Below are 24,013 nucleotides of genomic sequence, written 5' to 3' on the forward strand. Positions count from 1 at the left end.
GTTAATAATTTTGTTTTGCTGTTGTCATACAAGTTCAATGACTACCTCATCTATCAATCTTATTACACCATCTGTTGCTCCTGTTCTCTATTTATCGCAGACTTTATATTCATTTACTCTTTGCACAGGTGCAGGATTCATTTGAAAGCTATGAATTGTGCAGCCTCATAAGGTGCTATGCACAAGGAGGATGTCCCACCTTCGCCCTTAAGTTATGGTGCTGTGGCAAGACCCACAACAATTGCAATAATGCACCACTACCTGTGGTCTCTTCTGAGATTTCTTCCTCCTCCGTCTCCTTCTGGTGTAATACAGTACCTTCCCCAAACAGGAAGGGGGCCCAGCAGCCTATCACCCCCAATCAACTGATTAAGGCTAAGGAACATCTTAGAAGAATCAGCTGCCACTTCATCCATATAAGGTCAGCGACAGTGAGAGGGTAGGTTGGAGAGGAAATTGGAAGGGACCATATTAGGGAAAAGTAGAAGAGAGGATCTGGAAAGGGGAAGAGGGTGATGGGAGCAGGAGCATCATTAGGCACTATGACAATAATGTCATTCCCGGCCCCTGTACCTTTAAGAGAGGTGGATGAGATACTCCTTCCCTTTAAAGGCACAGGGGCTCGTGGGCTGGCTGAGAAGAGCTGGATCTTTAAAGGGACCCCACATTTTACAACTTTGGAGGAAGACCCCCAGCCCACTCCTCAGGCATGAACCATGGAGGGAAAGGGGAGGGAGCCCATTTCAGCTTTTGCACAGAGCACCAATTAGCCTAGAGTTTGACTTAAACTTACAGAAAGAAGATTTTCTCTCTAAACTCTCATGATTCAAAGTACATATGGAAAAATGGCAGTTAGATATGACATGCCTTTGTATCATGGCTGGAAACATGTCTTTGAATAAAACATCATTCTTCATGATGGCATTAAATGGAGGGGGTGCAGACTGTTTACAAGAAAAGATTAAGGGCTCTGTTCTTACCCGTAATCTCCGCTCAAGATCAGTGGCGTTGGTGTTGCTCCCATCAAGAAAAGATATATGCGAAGCATCAATTAGGAAAAGGATGTTCTCAGTTAGTTTTCCAGAGTTGTGGAATTCGGCTTCATTGGAGGCGAGGGTGGAACAGAATTTTCTTTAATTTAGAAAAAAGGTAAAGGCCTGGATTTTTCCATCTTAGCCTGGGCAAATTTTAAATTGACTAGCATAGATAGATGAGGTTTGAAGTAGATAGATTAGGCCATTTGAGAATTATGTATTTTATTGGATTTTTATTTGTTTATGAATATGTATACTTTGACTGTATTTTATTGTAAACCGCTCTGGCCAGATCTGGTATCTGATGAGCAGTATATAAGAAATGAGAAATAAATAAATGATTATAGAAACATAGAAACATAGAAATGACGGCAGAAGAAGACCAAACGGCCCATCCAGTCTGCCCAGCAAGCTTCGCACATTTTTTTCTTCTCATACTTATCTGTTACCCTTGGCTCTTTGGTTCTATTTCCCTTCCACCCCCACCATTAATGCAAAGAGCAGTGTTGGAGCTGCATCTAAGTGAAATATCTAGCTTACTTAGGGGTAGTAGCCACCGCAATAGGCAAGCTACACCCATGCTTATTTGTTTACTCAGACTATGTGATTCAGTCCTTGTTGGTTGTTGTCTGAATATAGATCCACTTTTCTTCATTCCCCCCTGCCGTTGAAGCAGAGAGCTATGCTGGATATGCATGTAGTATCAGACTTTCTCCCCTGCCGTTGAAGCAGAGAGCTATGTTGGATATGCACGAAGTATCAGACTTTCTCCCCTGCCATTGAAGCAGAGAGCTATGCTGGATATGCACGAAGTATCAGACTTTCTCCCCTGCCGTTGAAGCAGAGAGCTATGCTGGTTATGCATTGAAAGTGAAGTATCAGACTTTTGGTTTGGGGTAGTAACTGCCGTAACAAGCAAGCTACTCCCCGTTTTTTGTGAATGCAAATCTTTTTCCACATTTCCTCTTGCCGTTGAAACTTGGAGCAGTGTTGGAGTCGCATTAACCGTGTGTATGTTTATTAAATAAGGGTATTATCTCCAGGCAGTAGTCGTCATTCCCACGAGCCACCCACTCTTCATTCACGTCCTCTAGACTTTATGGATCCACAGTGTTTATCCCACGCCCCTTTGAAGTCCTTCACAGTTCTGGTCTTCACCACTTCCTCCGGAAGGGCATTTCAGGCATCCACCACCCTCTCCGTGAAGAAATACTTCCTGACATTAGTTCTGAGTCTTCCTCCCTGGAGCTTCAAATCGTGACCCCTGGTTCTGCTGATTGTTTTCTGACGGAATAGGTTTGTCATTGTCTTTGGATCGTTAAAACCTTTCAAGTATTTGAAAGTCTGTATCATATCACCTCTGCTCCTCCTTTCCTCCAGGGTGTACATATTTAGATTCTTCAGTCTCTCCTCATAAGTCATTCGATGAAGACCTTCCACCTTTTTGGTTGCCCTTCTCTGGACCGCCTCCATCTTGTCTCTGTCTCTTTGGAAATACGGTCTCCAGAACTGAACACAGTACTCCAGGTGAGGCCTTACCTAGGACCTGTACAAGGGGATAATCACTTCCCTTTTCTTACTCAATATTCCTCTCTCTATGCAGCCCAGCATTCTTCTGGCTTTAGCTATCACCTTGTCACATTGTTTCGCCGACTTCAGATCATTAGACACTATCACCCCAAGGTCTCTCTCTTGCCCTGTGCACATCAGCCCTTCTCCCCCCATCGAATACATTTTATTCAGATTACCATACCCTATGTGCATGACTCTGCACTTCTTGGCATTGAATCTCAGCTGCCATATCTTCCAGCTTCCTTAGATCCCGTCTCATTCTCTCCACTCCTTCCGGCGTGTCCACTCTATTGCAGATCTTAGTGTCATCCGCAAAAAGACAAACCTTACCTTCTATCCCTTCCGCAATGTCGCTCACAAAGATATTGAACAGGACCGGTCCCAACACCGACCCCTACGGCACTCCACTCAACACCGCTCTCTCTTCAGAGTAAGTTCCATTTACCATCAAACATTGTCTTCTGTCCGTCAACCAGTTTGCAATCCAGGCCACCACCTTGGCCCTCACTCCTAAGCTTCTTATTTTATTCACCAGTCTCCTGTGAGGGACCGTATCAAAAGCCTTGCTGAAGACCAAGTAGATGACTTCGAGTGATCTTCCTTGATCCAATTCCTTGGTTACCCAGTCAAAAAAGTCAATCAGATTTGTCTGACAGGATCTTCCCCTGGTGAATCCATGCTGCCTCTGGTCCAGCAATTCTTCTGACTGTAGATAGTTAACTATTCCTTCTTTTAACAGCGACTCCATTACTTTTCCCACCACCGAGGTGAGGCTAACCGGTCTGTAGTTTCCAGCCTCCTCTCTGTTTCCACTCTTGTGAAGCGGGAACACCACCGCTCTTCTCCAATCACTCGGCACCACTCCCGTTTCTAGGGATCTATTGAACAGGTCACACAGCAGACCCGCCAGCACATCTCTGAGGTCCCTCAGTATCCTGGGATGAACCTCATCAGGCCCCATGGCTTTGTCCACTTTCAGTCTGACTCCTTCATGGATATTTAGCAAAGAAGTGTGAGCTTGTACTAATAATCATGATTGCCTTCAAAACGTAGGCAATGCTTGTCTACATGCTGTAAAGTTTGATAAATGTTCTCATCAGACATAAAAAAAAAATTCTATCCATGAACATTAATGCTTTAATAATCTTCTGAAAAGATATTTTTTATTGTCTTTAGTAGGATGAGATTGGTAAGATCCTCAACACGGATTTGAAAGAAGAGCGAACAATGTTACAAGAACTTTTTTTTAAATGCTTGGTTCAGTTTAATCTTAGTAATATAGCATATCTTAGTACCATATTTGCTTTTATCACAGCTGCTGCAAATCCTTTGTAGGTTGCACCTTAACAGAGTTTAAAGACTACTAATCAAACATATTGTCTTGGCCCAAAGATGTGATGATGGAGGCTGAATGCTTCCTTGTACAGTGGGATGCTGACTGGAACTGTCATTATTGTCATTTGCATTCCTTTGTGCAAGTTGGTAAAACATCTTTAGACACATTGGGTCAATTTCCTTAGGAAATGGACTTTGGCACATTTTAGTGCAAGAAAAGGAATTTCTGGGAGGGGGAAGGGGGGGGCTTTGTCACTCATTCTGGCAGATGCAGCTGTTTATGCCACCCAGAAAACAATAAAGGGGCTCTGTAGTCAAGCCCTATGAGTATCACCTTTCAGTTACTACCCTTAAGAGAAACAAGGTGATAACCTGCACAGAGCGGCAGTTACACTCTTGGGAGAAACATGGGGGTAACCTGCATGGAGCAGCAGTTACTGCCTTGGGAAGCTTGCTGGGCAGACTGGATGGACCATTTTGGTCTTTTCCTGCCGTCATTACTATTTTACTATATTACCTGTCATTGGCCATAAAGAGGGATGGACATTTAGCTTAGAAAGTTGTGATAAGTACTTTTGAGTTTATTAACATAAATATAAATGGGATTAAAAAAGTATTAAAATGTACAGGTTGTATCCTGAGTTGCTGGCCTGTTTTGTTTCATATTGGAACTACTGCATATGTTGGCAAGCAGCAAAGTATTCATTGAATACTGAAAATCCATTTAACCTTTTTTTTTTTTTTTTTTTAAGAAATTATCCAGTGGAATCTTCTAATATTTTTTTTCAAGATGGTAAAGTTTGTGTAATATTTACCAAACTGTTTCAAAATGAAAATTTTAACATTTTTCACATCCTTAAAAATTATCAATACATACATACATGAAGCACAAAATGTCGTTGGTGTGAATGCAAGGATGTTATTATCTTCCCTCATTTTGCATGGATACAACTGATAGCATGCAATGTTAATTCTTTCAGCCTGGGCTGTCCAGTGGCTTGCTGTCAAACACTGTGTGCTGCCATGCAGGGGACCTCGGTTTGATTCCTAGGTCAGGTCTTCATCAGTCCAACTTGGCCAGGGCTGGGGAAGTTGTGCTGGAAGGGCTGGATTTTAAAAAGATTACAGATCACTGGGTCTATTTTAAAAAGAACCAGCGACACAAGTAAAGCCCCGGGACACATGTAAGGGCAGGGCAGGGGTGGGGCCAGAGGCTCCGACACAGCAGCCATTGCCGCTGTGTCGAAGAATTGCGTGCCGGCAGGCTGTTGGTGTGCACATCTTACGCCTGCCCTGAGGCAGGCGCAAAAGGTAAAATAAAAATTTTGGGGGGGTTACAGTAGGTCTAGGGGGAGGAAAGGTTAGGGGAAGGGGTGGGAAGGTCAGGTTAGGGGGAAGGGAACGGTGAAGGCAGCGTGGCTCGTCGTGCGCAAGGAGCACAATTGTGCACCCCCTTGCGTACGCCGACCCTTGATTTTATAACTTGGCGTGCAAGTTGTAAAATCGGGCGCATGCTCCTTTTAAAATCTACCCCGAAGTGTTCAGAGCCCTTTGGGGTTGGAGTGAGATGGAAGGGAATCTTGGCCAACGTACAACAATGACACCTGCTGGCCATATTTGGTGTATACATATACTGGGTTCCAAAGGGAGCCATGCTTTGTCGCCCATAAACAAGGACTTTCACTGCAAGGGGTGGATGGGGACCCCAGATAGTTGGATATAAAGCATCCTGTTGCCATAGCCCAAGAAAGGCCTGTTCGTATTGAAGCCTAATGGAGCCAAAGGGAAACTGCTGGTCTGAGAATACAAAACAAAAAGGCTTTCTGAAGCACAAAACTGAAAAAGAGTGAAAATAAATTAAAAATTAAGGCTATTCTTAGATCAAAAATTAGATAGAGCAGTGTAGGACAGAGCTGCTGTGAAGTCTTTAGTACTGTGCTGTCAATTCATTGGAGTTTATCAGTCATCTGTTTTAGATTTTGAACCAGCCTCAAAGCTGTTATGCTAGCAATAGTGAAACAAAAACAAATTGCCTATAAGGAGAAGTAGAATTATTACTGTGCTACAGTTATGTTTCATTCATCATTATGCTGATTTATTGTACTAGTTATAGAAAGAAATTATTAAAGAGTAGCAACATATAATTTAATGTAATGCAATGTACAATATCTTTGGATTACACTGCATTAAGTAGAATTAAATGGAAATCCTTATTGTCACAGAAATTCAGGATTTTTGGTTATAAATATGTATATACCACAAGTAGCCTTTAACAACCTTTATGGTTTATACAATGATGGAAGATTTAAATTACCAATACTTGGCAGTCCTGCAGATTTTACATTATCCCGTTGCAACTCTGGAAGCTGCAGTGTCCCAGATTTAAAGCATTTTTCATAATTTATAGTATCTTTCTTTCCTTGAATTTTCCATTTTATATCTCTGGCATCAGATAGCGCAAAAGAAAGCCAGGATTACTAAATTCCAACCCTCAACAGTGCCCAGATCCATAAGATATCAACTTAAAATAAAATCCCTCTTGCGCATCAGGCAGCAATACAGATGTCCACTTTGGGTTTGATTCTTTCAAATTCTTTTTGATGTCTGTAAGGCTGACTACTGGGAAATGAGCTCAAATAGTAAAAAGCATGTTTTTGAAAGTTACTTGGCAAAAAAAAAAGAAATGGTGTGGAAAAATATATTTGGAGTACACGGGAGGGGGGGCGACCATATACACTCCATTTATACCTTCCATACTGTGTACAGACATGTCTACAAACATTTATACACTCAAATATGTGTGCACCTTTTAATTGCCTTCACCATCCCTGTGACCCAAATATATTTACTCTTGCTGAAGACTGATGTAAATGCAAACAATAACACTGCTAGAGCCATGCAGCTCTAGTGTGTAAACAGATGGACTCAGGACCAGTGGGTTTATGTTCCCCTGCCAACAGATGGAGACAGAGCAAGCTGACATCACAGTAGAAAGCTAGGGTTGTACTACCTGGCAAGAAATGTGATACTGGGCCTTAAAAAGTGTATTTTGCATGGAATCTTTAGCCAGTGTCTTATTTTTATTGCTATTAAATGCTAGAGTATATATATAATCCTGCAGTGACCCCAGCCTGCCAGTATTCTCAGTCTCCAGCAGATGGTGAACGTGCATCTCCCTATAGGGATTGCTTTGTGTTTTTTGGAAGGAGAAATTTGAAATCTAAATTAAGGAAAAGAAAGTCCCTTGCTTTTATTCACATCTTTCCCCCACATGCACACACACACGGGGTAGATTTTCAAAGGGTTGCACGTGTAAGATACATGCAACCCCCGAAAACCTACCAATGCCTCCCCCTGCGCGCACAAGCCCCGGGACGCACAAGTCCCGGGGCTTCAAATAAGTGGCTGGCCGGGGGTGTGGCCGGGGGCATAGCGGCGGTCCATGGGCGGGGCCGGAGGTGTGACGGTGGTCCTTCAGCGGGGCTGAGTGCTCCTGCACATCGGCCTGTGCCGGGGCAGGGAACCAGCGGCATGCGCAAGTTATGCCTGCCAGAGGCGTAACTCCACGAAATAAGATAGGGGGAGGATTTAGTTAGGGCTGGGGCGTGGATTAGATAGGGGAAGGGAGGGAAAGGTGGGGGGACAAAAAAAAAGTTCCCTCCCAGGCTACTCCGATTTCGGAGCGGCCTCGGAGGGAACGGAGGCAGGCTGCTCGGCTCGGCGCGCGCAGGTTGCACAATTGTGCCCCCCCCTGCGCACGCTGACCCTGGATTTTATAACATGCGCGTGGCAGCTCACGCATGTTATAAAATCGGATGTAAATTTGTTCACGCCAGGTTGCGCGAACAAAACTGCGCCCTTGTGTAAGTTTAAAGATTTGCCCCATATTGCCTTTCTTCACATTTTATACTCCACATATTTTCCACATGTATACAAACTGGGGCAGATTTTAAAAGCCCTGTGCGCCGGCGCATCTATGTTGCATAGGCCGCCAGCGCACGCAAAGCCCCGGGACGCGCGTAAGTCTTAGAACATTGTAAACAATTACTCTTCTGTTAAATTCCTCTCGCCTTTTTCTCCTTCTCCCAGTTTTAAACATCCCTGTTTTATTGTAACTTCAGAGCTTCTCCTCACTTGTTACAGTTCTATGTTATTTTCATTTTACACCCCTTGTTAAATGTAAACCAGCATGATGTGAACTTTATCGCGAATGCCAGTATATAAAAACACTAAATAAAATAAAATAAATAAATATTTACTAATGGTTTTCTCCCATTTTCTTTCTGTGGGAAAAATGCTTAGTTATTAATTGCTATTCATAGAAACATAGAAACATAGAAACATAGAAATGACGGCAGAAGAAGACCAAATGGCCCATCCAGTCTGCCCAGCAAGCTTCACACACTTTTTTCTCTCATACTTATCTGTTTCTCTTAGCTCTTGGTTCTATTTCCTTTCCACCCCCACCATTAATGTAGAAAGCAGTGATGGAGCTGCATCCAAGTGAATATCTAGCTGATAAGTTAGGGGTAGTAGGGGTAGTAACCGCCGCAATAAGCAAGCTACACCCATGCTTATTTGTTCTACTCAGACTATGTTATACAGCCCTTATTGGTTGTTTATCTTCTCCCCTGCCGTTGAAGCAGGGAGCTATGCTGGATATGCTTGAGGTAAAAATGAAAATGAGCATAACATTTATCAATTTGTAAATAATTTAATTAAAACAAATTTAATTTAAGACATCTTTCTTGGTTACAACCCATATCAAAATAGTGTATAAGCAGCAAAGTGTAATAGACAGGATCCATACATTGCTTATCTGTTCAATCAGAAGAAAAACAAAAGCAAGCAAAATAAAACCAAAAATTGTAATAAAACAAAACAGGGATATTACAATACTTTAAGTCAAGTCAAGACAAAATGAACATAAAAATTGTTGAGTCAGACCAAAGGTTCATCAAATTCAATAATGGTCAATCTGGGTCACAAGTTACCTAGCTGATCCTAAGAGTAGATCCTTTTCTTGTTCCTCTCTCCCATGGATAAGCAGTGGCTTTCCCAAAACAAATTGGTTAATGATGGGTTATAGACCTTTCCTCCAAGAGCTTGTCCAAACTCCTTTTAACCTCAACTATGCTAGATACCTTGATCACATTCTCCAGCAACAAATCCACAGCATGATTGAGTTAAATGAAAAAAATATATATATATATTTTTTTAATATATTAAATATGCTACTTGGATAATATCTCAAAATGAGATATTTTCCATGTAACTTGACAGAAGTGAACCTCACTCGTAAGCCAGGGTATGATGTCAATCTCTCAAATTCACTAATGCCCTTCTTAATACTTACCTGTCAGTTTCATGGAATGTATCCTATTCTTAATATTAACAGTAAGAAAAGCAATACAAAGCACTTTTCTTATCTGGCAAGATTTTCACACTGGCATTCAGCTGAAGAAAAGATTTAGATCAGGAATGGTAAACTATGGAGAGCTGCAAACAGGTCTGATTTCAGAATTTCCACAATCAATATTCAGCAGGATCTCCTCTTGATTATCATTTAGAAAACTTGCAAGACAATTATGGGATACATTTCTTTGAGAAACTTAATGGTGCCAAGAAAATAAAGGTCTTTGAAGTATAACAATTCTTGCTTTCAGACTGAGAAGTTCCACTTCCTGATTGTTGCAGAGATTGTTTGAGACACTCCCCAAAACATATGTTTGTTAACCTAACAGATAAACACGGTTAAGATCTGGAGATTTAATTAAAATTAACGTCTCTTAGAAGATCTTTCCAGTCATGCATTATACTAATTGGACATGAATGACTAAGTTGGCAAAACAAAAAAAAAAAGGATGACAGAAACCAACTTGAAACTTTCAGGCCTGTTTCCTATACTCCCTGGAAATTCTACAAACTATTGTTTCTGTGTCTGTGGGGATAAACTATTGTTTCTGTGTCTGTGGGGATAAAACCTTTAATAAAACCTTTAATAAAACAAGCACATTCATGGTTAAGTGGAGAAGTTCAAAACCTAATCTAAAAAAACGGAAATGCAACATATTGGAATATAAAAGTGTGATCTTGGAGAAAACATGCTTATTTGCAGGTATCGCAACTTGTCAAGAATCCAGTTTTCTCTGGAACCAGTACAGCTCTTAGAGCTCTCCAGGACAGAGAAAGCTGCAATCCTGTGTATGTTAATGGCAGCTCAGTCAACTGGAAAGAGAGTAAGCCCAGCCTGACAGTAACATAGACACAACAAAAAATGGACCTGTGTAGTTTTGTTAGCTCATGCACATCATTATCTTGGGTTAATTCATATAATGGGAACAAAAAATAAAGCATGATCCTTGTTTGCCTGTATGGAAATGAGTCAGTCCTTTCAAAAGGCCTATAGCTTAATGTTCACACTAATCATATGTATTAAGGGCCAGATTTTCAAAGGGTTATGTGCGCCGAGCCTATTTTGCATAGGCCCGGTGACGCACGCAAGCCCCAGGATGCGCGTCGGGGCTTTGTGAAAGGGGCGGGGCAGGGGCGGGCCGAGGCCTCCGGCACAGCGGTAGGCGCAACTTATTAAACAAAGGTGAGGGGGGGTTTTAGGTAGGGCTGGGGGGCAGGTTAGGTAGGAGTAGGGAGGGGAAGGTGGGGGGGGGGGGTGCGGAAGGAAAGTTCCCTCCGAGGCCGCTCCGATTTCGGAGCGGCCTCGGAGGGAAGGCAGAAAGCCATCGGGGCTCCCCTAGGGCTCGGCACGCGCAACGTACACAAGTGTGCACCCCCTTGCATGCGCCAATCCTGGATTTTATAACATGCGCGTGGCTGCACGCGCATGTTATAAAATCGGGCTTACATTTGTGCACGCCAGGTTTTGCACACACAAATGTACACCCGCGCGTACCTCTTAAAATCCGGCCCTAAATGTGCTTACAATCTGACCTGAGTATTCCAAGAAAAACTGTCCAGATGTCTGCATCCTTCCTGTCAGTTTTGAAGTTATTTGTATTAATACTTGTTCTAGGGGTGATCTTAAATGTATCTTAAGAAGACAAAGTCAGTGGTTAATTCAGACTTTTGAAATGTTTAGGTATTTAAAACCCATTGTCTTCCTACCAGCTCCAGTGAAGTAACACATTTGTGTTCACTGCTTAACCACTAGACACAGTGTTCTTTGAATATGTAAAGTTCTGAGACCTACCAATTCATGTTCCAGTGCTAAATGTTTGATAATAGCATTCATACTGGAATAGTTCCTTGCTGATATACTATAGAGCAATTCAGTTTTCCATTGCATTCTTGTTTTTATTGTATATTGCCTTTCTTTCTCCCAACAAATGTATATCTTACTAACAGGTCGATACAGTAAAGGGTGCTCCGTCGGAGCGCACTGTCAGCCTGCTCTGGACGCGAGTTTTCCCTTACCCCTTATTCAGTATGGGGAGGAAAACACGCGGCCCACCCGCGGCACCTAATAGCGCCCTCAACATGCAAATCCATGTTGATGGCCCTATTAGGTATGCGCGCGGGATCCAGTAAGTAAAATGTGCAGCCAAGCCGCACATTTTACTCTAAGAAATTAGCGCCGACCCAAAGGTCGGCGCTAATTTCTTCCGGCGCCAGGAAAGTGCACAGAAAAGCAGTAAAAACTGCTTTTCTGTGCACCCTCCGACTTAATATCATAGCGATATTAAGTCGGAGGTCCCCAAAAGTTAAAAAAAAAAAAAAAAAAAATTGGAATTCGGCCCGTGGCTGTCGGGCCGAAAGCCGGATGCTCAATTTTGCCGGCGTCCGGTTTCCGAGCCCGTGGCTGTCAGCGGGCTCGAGAACCGACGCCGGCAAAATTGAGCGTCGGCTGTCAAACCCGCTGACAGCCGCCGCTCCTGACAAAAAGGAGGCGCTAGGGACGCGCTAGTGTCCCTAGCGCCTCCTTTTCCCCGTTTTTCCCGCGTCACCTCATTTAAATACTGAATCGCCCGCACCAGCGAAGGGCCGGTGCGCGCGCCGGGAGAGAGGGCGTTCGTCCGCTCTCCCGCGGTCTTACAGTATCGACCTGTAAATGAGAAAGGATTGGAAGGACAGTATTAATTATATTCCTTGGTTATTGAATTTTGTTTGATATATTTTATCTTGATTTTGCTCTTTATGTTTCTAGTTGTTGAAACATATGTCTCAGTTGTTTTTAATTGGGTTTTGATATTCCAAGCACAAATGCTATAAGTTTGACTGTATCCCAATTGGCCATGATTCCCATCATTTAAGCTACTCATTTAGAAATGTAGAATTTCAATGTATTAACTTACAATTGGGCTGATACAGTAAAATCGCGGGAGAGCACACAGGCCACTCTCCTGTGCATGCGATACAGTATTTAAATTTATTAAAATTATGGCCGGCGGTAAAAAGAGGCACTAGGGACACTAGCGTGTCCCTAGCGCCTCTTTTTTGATGGAAGCAGCGGCTGTCAGCGGGTTTGACAGCCGACGCTCAATGTTGCCGGCGTCGGTTCTCGAGCCCGCTGACAGCCACGGGTTCGGAAACCGGACGCCGGCAAAATTGAGCATCCAGTTATCGACCCGCCAGCCGTGGGCTCATTTTATTTATTTATTTATTTTTACTTTTTTAAACTTTCGGCACCTCCGACTTAATATCGCCATGATATTAAGTCGGCACTAATTAAGTAGGCACTAATTTAAGTAGGCACTAATTAAGTAGGCACTAAATTAAGTAGGCACTAATTTCTGAAACTAAAATGTGCGGCTTGGCTGCACATTTTGCTTTCTGAATTGCGCGGGAATACCTAATAGGGCCATCAACATGCATTTGCATGTTGCGGGCGCTATTAGGTTCGGGGGGGTTAGACGCACGTTTTGGACGCGCTATTACCCCTTACTGAATAAGGGGTAAAGCTAGCGCGTCCAAAACACGCATCCAAATGCAGGCTAACAGTGCGCTCCGTCAGACTGCATTGTACTGTATCGGCCTGATAATGATACAATTGTATACATATTATGGGTTTTTATATGTGGCCTGACTAAGGTACCTCAAAATAATTAAAAAATGGACAAATATTTAATGGTACAAAGAAAATATTTGTGAACCAAGACAAGAGGAAGGGTAAGTAGTCAAAATAGATGAGATGGAAGAGATGAGACTTTAGTTTGGAGTCGAAAATAAGAAAGTATCTTGGATAACCTGAAGAAGTTTGCCTGAGCCTTGAGAATGCTTAGAAGCAGTCAGGTGCCTTCTGAGAAGAGGGAATAACTGTGTTTAGTACATTAGATGAGAGTGCAAACAGGCACAGGGCAAGAGCATAGTTACATTTATAGGTAAATGTTAAGACTTTCTGCACGATAACTATTTGACATGCAATCAGTGAATGTAAAGCATCAAGCAGGCGGTATGTGAAAAACAAGAATGGTGGTACAGAAGGAATGCATAAGGGTTTTGGGAGGAGTTGAAGTGGACGGGACAGAATCAGGAAAGCGAGGCATGAGAAGAACATGCAGAATTAACATAGATGCAAAATTGAGAAATGGTTGGATTTTAGTAATGTTATAGAATTAGTGGTAAAGGGAAATTTCAAACAGAAGGATAAAGTATTTTCTGATTGCAGTATGTGAAAAAAAAAAGGAAATTTGGGCAGGATTTTAAAAGGGTTACGCGCCGGGCCTATAACCCCGGGACACATGTAAGTCCCGGGGCTTTACAAAAGGGGCGGGGTGGGGGTAGGACCAGAAGCCTCTGACAGAGCGTCCATTGCCGCTGTGTTGGAGGATCACGTGCCGGCAGGCTGCTGGCGCATGCAACTTGAGCCTGCCCAGAGGCAGGCACAAAAGGTAAAATAAAAATTTGGGGGGGGGGGGTTAGGGGAAGGGGTGGGAAGGTCAGGTTAGGGGGAAGGGAACGGGGGAAGACAGCGTGGCTCAGCGCGCACAAGGTGCACAATTGTGCACCCCCTTGCGCGCACCAACCCCTGATTTTATAACTTGCACTCGCAAGTTATAAAATCGGGTATACGTGTCCGTGCCGGGTAGTGCGCGCACATGTATGCCGTGCGTGCTCCTTTTAAAATCTACCCTCATCACATTTTCCCTTTTTCATTAGTAAATATAACAAACTACCAAGGGACATTTCACTTCCTAGATTGCTATCATCCCTAAATTCTCAATGAATAGGGTAAGGGGTGTTTATGAATGTCAAAGCTATTTGAGTTTCCCACTACAAAGCCCAAGGGCTCCAACTTTAATTTTTTAGCATCCTGGACATGCAGCTGTTTTGTTAATTTCCAAAAATGTTGACGGAGGGACTCAGGGCTGAAAATATGTAGAACATCAACTGTGAACTCTCCGGTTCTATTTTTTTTTTTTTTTAATCTATTTTATTCTTTTGTAGTGAGGACAGTTACAATGTCACAGACTATGCCTTACGGGATCAGCTATCAGTTGAACAATGTGATAATGAGGAGCTGAATTCATCCCCAGGGAAGAACAGTTCAGCAGTGCTGTACTTGCGCCAGAGCTCAACCAGTCACCTCTTCATGTTATCTATCCACAGTAACCATGCAGGAGAAGAGGTGGAGATGCTTCTAGGAGCTGAAACTTTGTAAGTAGATTACTGAAGAATTGTGGGTATTTATGTTCAAGATTAAACTAAGAGAGAAAGATTAAAATTAACCATAACAAGTATTTTTAAAAATGTTCTTTTGGGATTTTTTTTCCTGTTTTGCCTTCATGACTCATGAAAGAATCTAGCATGACAAACAAGTTGTCCTAATAAGTACTCAATGAGAATAATAAACGAGTGGGAGATCTTCGTTGTGACACACATAGATGCAAGCAGACCACAAAAGGTTAAAATGAAGTACAATGCAGACTTTCAAATCTTTGGACAATCCACAGACAGCTCCATGTTCAGCAGTGGATTTTCCTGTGTGTGTCTACAAATCCTTCACAGAAATCTGCAACTTTTCAACAGTCTGCATAATCACTTCAAGCAACCTCCTCACCCCACCACTTTCCTTCCAGAAAGTATTTAGGGTTCCTCATCCCTTCATAAATTTTAGCAGTATTCTATTCCTGTAATCTGATTTTATTTATTTTTATTTATTTTTTTTTTATCTATCAGCAATTTCCTGGATGAAATGAAAATAGAAAAAAAATATAGACTATGATAGATAAGAACCATAACATGCTTGCAGTCTGCCCATTTTCATTCCTGCTGCAGTGCCATAGACAGAGTTGATCTCTGGTTCTCCCTTCACTTCATTGAAACTACAGGGTTTCTATGCTTATCGCAGGCTTCTTGACTCCACTAAGAGATTTTTCCTTACATCCACCATTCTTTCCAGGATTCTTTCTGCAAAAAAGAGTTTGCTTCTTGCGTGTCATTTATGTTTTTGAGATATTTGAATGTCTTTCATATCTCCTCCCTGTTTCGCTTCCCCTTTAGGGTATATATATTTCGGCCCTTAATTCTCATGTCATAAGATTTTTGGTGCAGAGTCTTCAACATTTTCATAGCCTTTTTCTGGACTGCATTCACTTTATTTATATCCTTTCAAAGTTATGGCCTCCAGAATTGGACTTGCTACTCTAGGTGAGGTCTTGACTATGTCCTGTATAGAGGCATTATGACCTCCATGATTCTACTGGTTGTATCCTCCCAGGTAGGAAGGAAAGGAGGAGGCATGGAATTATATATAAAGAACAGTATTAAAGCAACAACATTACTGGGTTTATGAGGTAAGGAGGAGGAGCACTGTAGGTTAATCTGGAAAGAGGGAATGAAACATCTGTTTATAATGGTGTAATATACAGACCTCTATCACAAAGGAGATGGATAGAGATTTAATGGAAGATATTCACAGAGTGTTGTGAAAGGGGAGGTGCTGTTGCTAGGGGAGTTTAATCTTCCAGATGTTTAGGGCAACTCAACTGCAGTATCATCTAGAAGCAGGGAGATCCTGGATTCTCTGCAAGGAGAACTGTTTTGTCAGCTGGTAACATAACCCACACAGGATACTGCATCTGGTGTTTACCAACAGGACAGTATTTCTGATGACCACCGGTTGGTGTGGTTCAATATTAAGACACAAGAGTTGAAGGTTCATTCTAATGTGAAGGTCCTAGACATCAGGAAAACTAACTTTCTCAGACTGGGGGAGTACCTCAAGGAGTCATTTGCTGGATGGGACAATCTATGGGAAGCAGAATGGCAGTGGGAAAAACTAAAAGGAGATATAAGGGCAACTAATCTTTTTGATAGGAATGTAAATAAAGGGAAGAGGAAAAAGAGACCTCCACTGGCTGACTTTTTCAATGCTTCTTTAGAGTCTGGAGTAGTTCCAGGGGACTAGAAAAGGGCAAATATGGTTCCTATTGATAAAAGTGGAAAAAGGAGGAGGCTGGGAACTACAGTCCAGTTAGTCTGACCTCTGTAGAGATCAAATTAATGGAATCACTCCTAAATCAGAAGATAGTACAATTTTTGGAATCCAGTGGATTGCAAGATTTAAGGCAACATGGTTTTACCAAAGGTAAATCATTTCAGACAAATCTGATCAGTTTATTTGATTGAGTGACCAGAAAGTTGGATCAAGGGAGAGTGCTAGATATAGTGCACTTGGTTTTCAGCAAGGTCTTTAACACGGTTCCACACAGAAGACTTATAAATAAATTGTGCACCCTTGGTATTGATCCTAGAGTGACTGACTGGGTTAGAAACTGGCTGAGTGGAAGGCAACAAAGGGTACTGGTAAATGGAGTATTCTCTGAGGAGAGGGAGTTCTTACTAGCGATGTGCCTCAGAGATCGGTCCTTGGACTGGTTCTTTTCAACATTTTCATAAGTCACGTAACAGAAGAGTTGTCAGGAAAGGTTTGTCTTTTTGTTGATTATACCAAAATCTGAAACAGGGTGGACAGCCAGGAAGGAGTGGAAAACATGAGGAGGGATCTAGAAAAGCTTGAGGAATGGTCTAAGGTTTGGCAGCTAAGATTTGATGCTAAACAATTCAGAGTAATGCATTCACCACATCTCAAAAAAGATATAGTTGCACTGTAGAAGGTACAAAGAAGGGCAACCAAAATGATAAAAGGGATGGAACAGCTCCCCTATGAGGAAAGGCTAAAGAGGTTAGGGCTGTTGAACTTGGAGAAGAGATGGCAGAGGGGGGGATATGATAGAGGTCTTTAAAATCATGAGAGGTCTAGATCGGGTAGATGTGAATCGGTTATTTACTCTTTCGGATAATAGGACTAGGGGACACTTCATGAAGTTAGGAAGTAGCACATTTAAAACTAATCTGAGAAAATTATTTTTCAGTCAACGCACATTTAAGCTCTGGAATTTGTTGCCAGCGGATGTAGTTAGTGCAGTTAGTGTAGCAGGGTTTAAAAAAAGGTTTGGATAAGTTCTTGGAGAAGTCCATTAACTGCTAATAATCAAGTTGACTTAGGGGTAGATTTTTTTAAAAAGCGCGTTCGCGTACTTTTGTTTGCGCACCAGGCGCAAACAAAAGTATGCTGGATTTTATAAGTTACGCACGTAGCCGCGCGTATCTTCTAAAATCCTGGATTGGCGCGCGCAAGGCTGCCGATTTTGGGCAGCCGGCGTGCCAAGCCGCGCAGCTTGTCTCCGTTCCCTCCGAGGCCGCTCCGAAATCAAAGCGGCCTCGGAGGGAACTCTCTTTCACCCTCCCCTCACCTTCCCCTCCCTTCCTCTACCTAACCCACCCCCCCAGCCCTATCTAAACCCCCCCTTACCTTTGTCCGTAGATTTACGCCTGCGAGAAGCAAACGTAAATCTACGCGTGCCAGCACACTGCTGGCGCGCCGTGCTCCGACCCGGGGGCTGGTCCGAAGGCCTGGACCACGCCCCCGGGCCGGCGCCACGCCCCCAGTTCCACCCCCAAAATGCCGTGCCCCACCCCCGAAACGCCGCATCATTGGGTCCCACCCCCGACACGCCCCCTTCCAAAAACCCCGGGACCTACGCGCGTCCCGGGGCTCTGCGCGCGCCGGCGGCCTATGGAAAATAGGCGCGCCGGCGCGCAAGGCCCTGCTCGCGTAAATCCGGGCGGATTTACGCGAGCAGGGCTTTTAAAATCCGCCCGTTAGGGAATAGCCATTTCTATTACTGGCATCAGTACCATGGGATCTACTTAGTGTTTAGGTACTTGCCAGGCACTTGAGCCTGGATTGACCACAGTTGGAAACAAGATGCTGAGCTTGATGGACCCTTTGTTTGACCCAGTATATCAATTTCTTATGTTCTTAGGATGCAGAAACTCAAGGGAAAGGTACAGTATTGGAAGTGAAATTCTTCTAAGCACAAAAGAAGAACTGGATCTGTGGTTAATTGTATCTGATGATCTTAAGGTAGTCAAACAGGTGAATAAAGTGACAGTAAAAGCCAAGATGCTTGGCTACATAGGGAAAGGAATGGTCAGCAGAAAAAGGAAGGTGATATTGCTCCTGTACAGGTCGCTGGTGAGTTCTCACTTGGAATACTGTGTACAGTTCTGGAGACTGCACCTTCAAAAGGACAAACAGGATGGAGTCGGTCCAGAGGATGGCTACTAAAATGATCAGTGTTCTTTGTTCTAAAGCATATGGTGATAGACCTTAAAGATCTAAACATACCTTAGAGGAAAAGCGAAATAGGAAATATATGATAGAGACATTAAATAACATGGTAGGAGCACTGGATGGCCCGCGCCATTTTTAAAGATGGCACCGGCTATCCAGTGCTCCCTCCATGTGACAGGGACCGGCCAATGGCACAGATACCCTGTCACATGGTAAGGGCAAAGGCCATCGGCGCCATTTTGATTAGTGGCAGCCGACGGCCCGAGAGCAGGAGATCGCTCCCGGGACCCCCACTAGACCACCAGGTACCTGTAAAATGTTTTTTGGGGGGGTCGAGAGGGTGGGGGAAGCAAAGGGATTAGTTTTAAAGGGTCGGGGTGGGTTTTTTGTTTATCGGCTCGGGCGCAGCCGATAAACAAAACCGCGATCGGGCCCGATGAAAAAAAACCCCACATGTGAATCCAAACCGGAATCCGAACCGATTCCGGTTCCGAGTCACATCTCTATTCTATACACCCTAGCAATCCTTTGGCTGTGCTTCTGGCCATGTCTTTTTGCACTGTTATTCAACAAGTTTTACCTATGTTCAGTTCACCTAACGCAGTTCTTTTGAAAACTGCTACAATAATATGTTATATTTTCATTTATGTTTTCTTTTCAAAAGTACCCAGAATGATTTTTGGATGGCTCCCATAATTTTCTGAAGCCATGTACAGAAAACATAAAATTGTGAATGAAGAATCAGTACTTTATACAGGACTGTAGAAATGCTATCATTGTTTTGGATCCTTGTGCTTGTCCAGTTTGGGGCTTTGAAATGTAAACACATACAGTAGATTTATTGTTTATGCACTTTATACAGATAAAGGTAATTTTTAAAAAAGTTACATGTGTGAATGTAACATACTATCATAGCAAAGCCAGTTACATGCATAAAGTTACATGCATGTATACACAATTCAATCTTATATATTGTTGCAATTTTCAAAAGCCCACTTACACTGGTAAAGTGCATTTAGACTTCTAAAATTAAATTTTAAGCAAGCAAATGCTTTTTATAATTAGGCCAGTACTGTTCATGGACATTTATTTACCAATTGTCTCCAGTAATTGCAGTCATGAGAAGGACAACATGCTCAGGAGGAAAATAAATGTAGTGACCCCCAACCTTGCCTGAGAGAAATTACAGATATTAGAGAGCTGGTAGTTTATCAGAGGAGCAGGACATAGAATGGACCATTAAATATCTTGGTTTCTGGTTTATAAGAACATAAGAAATTGCCATGCTGGGTCCATCAATTGCCATGCTGGGTCCATCAATTGCCATGCTGGGTCCATTGCCATGCTGGGTCCATCAAGCCCAGCATCCTGTTTCCAACAGAGGCCAAACCAGGCCACAAGAACCTGGCAATTACCCAAACACCAAGAAGATCCCATGCTACTGATGCAATTAATAGCAGTGGCTATTCCCTAAATAAACTTGATAATAGCAGTTAATGGACTTCTCCTCCAAGAATTTATCCAAACCTTTTTTGAACCCAGCTACACTAACTGCACTAACCACATCCTCTGGCAACAAATTTCAGAGCTTAATTGTGCACTGAATGAAAAAGAATTTTCTCCCTTTAGTCGTAAATGTGCTACTTGCTAACTTCATGGAATGCCCCCTAGTCCTAATATCCAAAAGTATAAATAACTGAATCGCATCTACTTGTTCAAGAACTCTCATGATCTTCAAGACCTCTATCATATCCCCCCTCAGCTGTCTCTTCTTCAAGCTGAACAGCCCTAACCTCTTCAGCCTTTCCTCATAGGGAAGCTGTTCCATCCCCTTTATCATTTTGGTTGCCCTTCTCTGTTCCTTCTCCATTGCAACTATATCTTTTTTGAGATGCAGCGACCAGAATTGTACACAGTATTCAAGGTGCAGTCTCACCATTGAGCGATACAGAGGCATTATGATATTTTCCATTTTATTAACCATTCCCTTCCTAATAATTCCTAACATTTTGTTTGCTTTTTTTAACTGCTGCAGCACACTGAGCCGACGATTTTAAAGCATTATCCACTGATGCCTAGACCTTTTTCCTGGGTGGTAGCTCCTAATATGGAACCTAACATCGTGTAACTACAGCAAGGTTAATTTTTCCCTATATGCCACACCTTGTACTGTCCACATTAAATTTCATCTGCCATTTGGATGCCCAATCTTCCAGTCTTGCAAGGTTCTCCTGTAATGTATCACAATCCGCTTGTGATTTAACTACTCTTCATAATTTTGTGTCATCTGCAATTTTGATCAGATCACTCGTCATACCCCTTTTCCAGATCATTTATAAATATATTAAAAAGCACCAGTCCAAGTATAGATCCCTGAGGCACTCCATTGTTTATCTTTTTCCACTGTGAAAACAGACCAGTTAATCCTACTCTCTGTTTCCTGTCTTTCAACCAGTTTGCAATCCACAAAAGGACATCACTTCCTGTCCCCTGACTATTTAGTTTTCTTAGAAGCCTGTCATGAAAATCCAAATACACCACCTCTACCGGTTCACCTTTGTCCACATGTTTATTCACCCCTTCAAAAAAAAAAAGTAGGTTTATGAGGCAAGTCTTCCCAAGCTGGCTGTGTCCCATTAAACAATGTCTATCTAAATATTCTGTGATTTTATTCTTTATAACAATGTCCATGATTTTTCCCAGCACTGAAGTCAGGCTCACTGGTCTAGAGTTTCCCGGATCACCCCTGAAGCCCTTTTTAAATATCGGGATTACTTTGGCCACCTTCCAGTTTTCAGGTACAACAGATGATTTTAATGATAAATTACAAATTAAGGGGCGGATTTTAAAAGGGTTATGCGCGTAACCCTTTAAAATTCGCTCCTGCGTGCGCCGAGCCTATTTTGCATAGGCCTGGTGACGCGCACAAGCCTCGGGATGCAGGTATGCTCCCGGGCTTGAAAAAAGGGGCAGGGAGTGGGCGGGGGTGGGACCGAGGCCTCTGGCACAGTGACTGTGCCAGGGGATGGCGCACCGGCAATTGGCCGGCGCGTGCAACCTACGCCTGCCTCCAGGCAGGCGTAAATAAAAAAATAAAGGTGGGGGGCATTTAGGTAGGGCTGGGGGGGCGGGTTAGATAGGGGAAGGGAGGGGAAGGTGGGGGTCGGAACGGGGAAAGCCATCGGGGCTCCCCTAGGATTCGGCGTGCGCAAGGGGCACAAGTGTGCACCACCTTGCGCGCGCCAACCCTGGATTTTATAACATGCGTGTGGCTGCGCGCATACCTTATAAAATCGGGCATAGATTTGTGTGTGCCGGGTTGCGCGCACAAATCTACGCCTATGCGTAATTCTTGAAATCCGGCCCTAATTGTAATAGGTCTGAAATTTCATTTTTTAGTTCTTTCAAATCCCTGAGGTGTATACCATTCCATCCAGGTGATTTACTATTCTTCAGTTTGTCAATCTGACCTATTACATTGTCCAGGTTCACTGTGATTTGGTTCAGTTCATCTGAATTGTCACCCTTGAAAACCTTCTCCGGAATGGGTATCTCCCCAATATCCTCTTTAGTAAACAATGAAGCAAAGAATTTGTATAGAATTTTTGAGATGGTCTCTATCACCTAACTGTCCAATCGACTCCCTTGCAGGATTTCTACTTTGGATATATTTTAAAAAGTTATTATTATGAGTTTTTGCCTCTATGGCCAACGTCTTTTCAAATTCTCTCTTAGCCTGTCATATCAGTGTCTTATATTCAATTTGCCAATGCTTATGATTTATCTTATTTTCTTCTGATGGATCCTTCTTCCAATTTTTTAATGAAGATCTTTTGGCAAAATAGCCTCTTTCACCTCACTTTTAAACCATTCCAGCAATCATTTGGCCTTCCTTCGTCTTATCAATGTCTTACATTTAACTTGCCAATGTTTATGCTTTATCCTATTTTCTTCTGTTGGATCCTTCTTCCAATTTTTGAATGAAGATCTTTTGGCTAAAATCGCTTCTTTCACCTCCCCTTTTAACCATGCCAATAATCGTTTTGCCTTCTTGCCACCTTTCTTAATGTGTGGAATACATTTGGATTGTGCTTCTAGAATGGTATTTTTTTAACAATGACCTCGCCTCTTGGACATTTTTTACTTTTGTAGCTGCTCCTTTCAGTTTTTTTCTAACAATTTTTCTCATTTTATCAAAGTTTCCCTTTTGAAAGTTTAGCACGAGAGCCGTGGATTTGCACACTGTTCCTCTTCCAGTCATTAAATCAAATTTGATCATATTATGATCACTATTGCCAAGCGGCCCCACCACCGTCACCTCTCTCACCAAGTCCTCTGCTCCACTGAGAATTAGATCTAAAATTGCTCCCTCTCTCGTCGGTTCCTGAACCAATTGCTCCATAAAGCTATCATTTATTCCATCCAGGAACGTTATCTCTCTAGCGCAGTGGTTCTCAACCTTTCTAATGCCGTGACCCCGCAATACAGTTCCTCATGTTGCGGTGACCCCAAACCAAAAAATAATTTTGGTGGCTACTTCAAAACTGTAATTTTGCTACAGTTATGATTCGGAATGTAAATACCTGATATGCATTATATATTCTCATTGCTACAAATCAAACATAATTTAAACATAGTGATTAATCACAAAAACAATATTTAATTATATGCTGAGAAATATTTATTACTAATGCCAATAAATAACATTTCACCATGGCATAGCATGGGTTTAAATATAACAACAGTAATATAACAGTAAACAACAGTGCAATATTTTGCAACAGTATGCTGCCAAATTCAGTGAGATGGTTGTGGTTGCTTCTTGCTTACCAATTCAGAAATGATTACACACAAAGCACCTTACACTTACACAGTATTGTGTGTATGGCGTGTGTACTGTTTTTACATTATTAACCTTTTTTACACCAGCAGGCTGTCTCCCAGGATCTCTTGGCTCTCCGCCTCTTGCCTCTCTGCCTCCTAGGCTTCTGTCCTCCGGCGCTTGCTGCGTCCGCCCACTGATGACGTCAGCAAGCGCCGGACACATGTAATGCGCTGCTATGGACTGTGGAGCATTCCCCCCGCCCCTTAGGCCCCGGACGGATGATGCAATCACGTCTGCGCATGCGCGCAGGCATTCAGTTTGGAATGCACATCCATAACGGCGTGCGTTCCAGCTGAATAGCGCTGCTGCAGACGGTAGCGCGACTTCTCAGCGGCTAAAGCCATCAGAAATATGTATTTTCAGATGGCTTTAGGCGACCCCTGTGTTTTGGTCGTTCGACCCCCGCCGGGATCGCAACCCACAGGTTGAGAACCGCTGCTCTTGCATATCCCGATGATACATTTACCCAGTCAATATTGGGGTATTTGAAGTCTCCCATTATTACCGCACTACCAATTTGGTTAGCTTCCCTAATTTCTCTTAGCATTTCAATGTCCGTCTCACCATCTTGACCAGGTGGACGGTAGTATA

General features: G+C 42.8%; 1 protein-coding gene across 3 annotated transcripts in view; it reads left to right on the forward strand.

Moving 5' to 3' along the window:
- ARHGEF26 (Rho guanine nucleotide exchange factor 26) overlaps positions 1–24,013 on the forward strand; it is a 445,885-nt gene that overhangs the window by 364,457 nt on the left and 57,415 nt on the right. For 2 of the 3 annotated variants that reach the window (XM_029615040.1, XM_029615041.1), the window contains exon 11: positions 14,343–14,552. In XM_029615040.1, the coding sequence (XP_029470900.1) occupies positions 14,343–14,552 (210 nt within the window). The remainder of the gene's footprint in view (positions 1–14,342; positions 14,553–24,013) is intronic. The other variant, XM_029615042.1, reaches the window with a different exon arrangement.

This window comes from Rhinatrema bivittatum, chromosome 9 (genome assembly GCF_901001135.1).
Source record: "Rhinatrema bivittatum chromosome 9, aRhiBiv1.1, whole genome shotgun sequence".
Lineage (NCBI taxonomy): Eukaryota > Metazoa > Chordata > Amphibia > Gymnophiona > Rhinatrematidae > Rhinatrema > Rhinatrema bivittatum.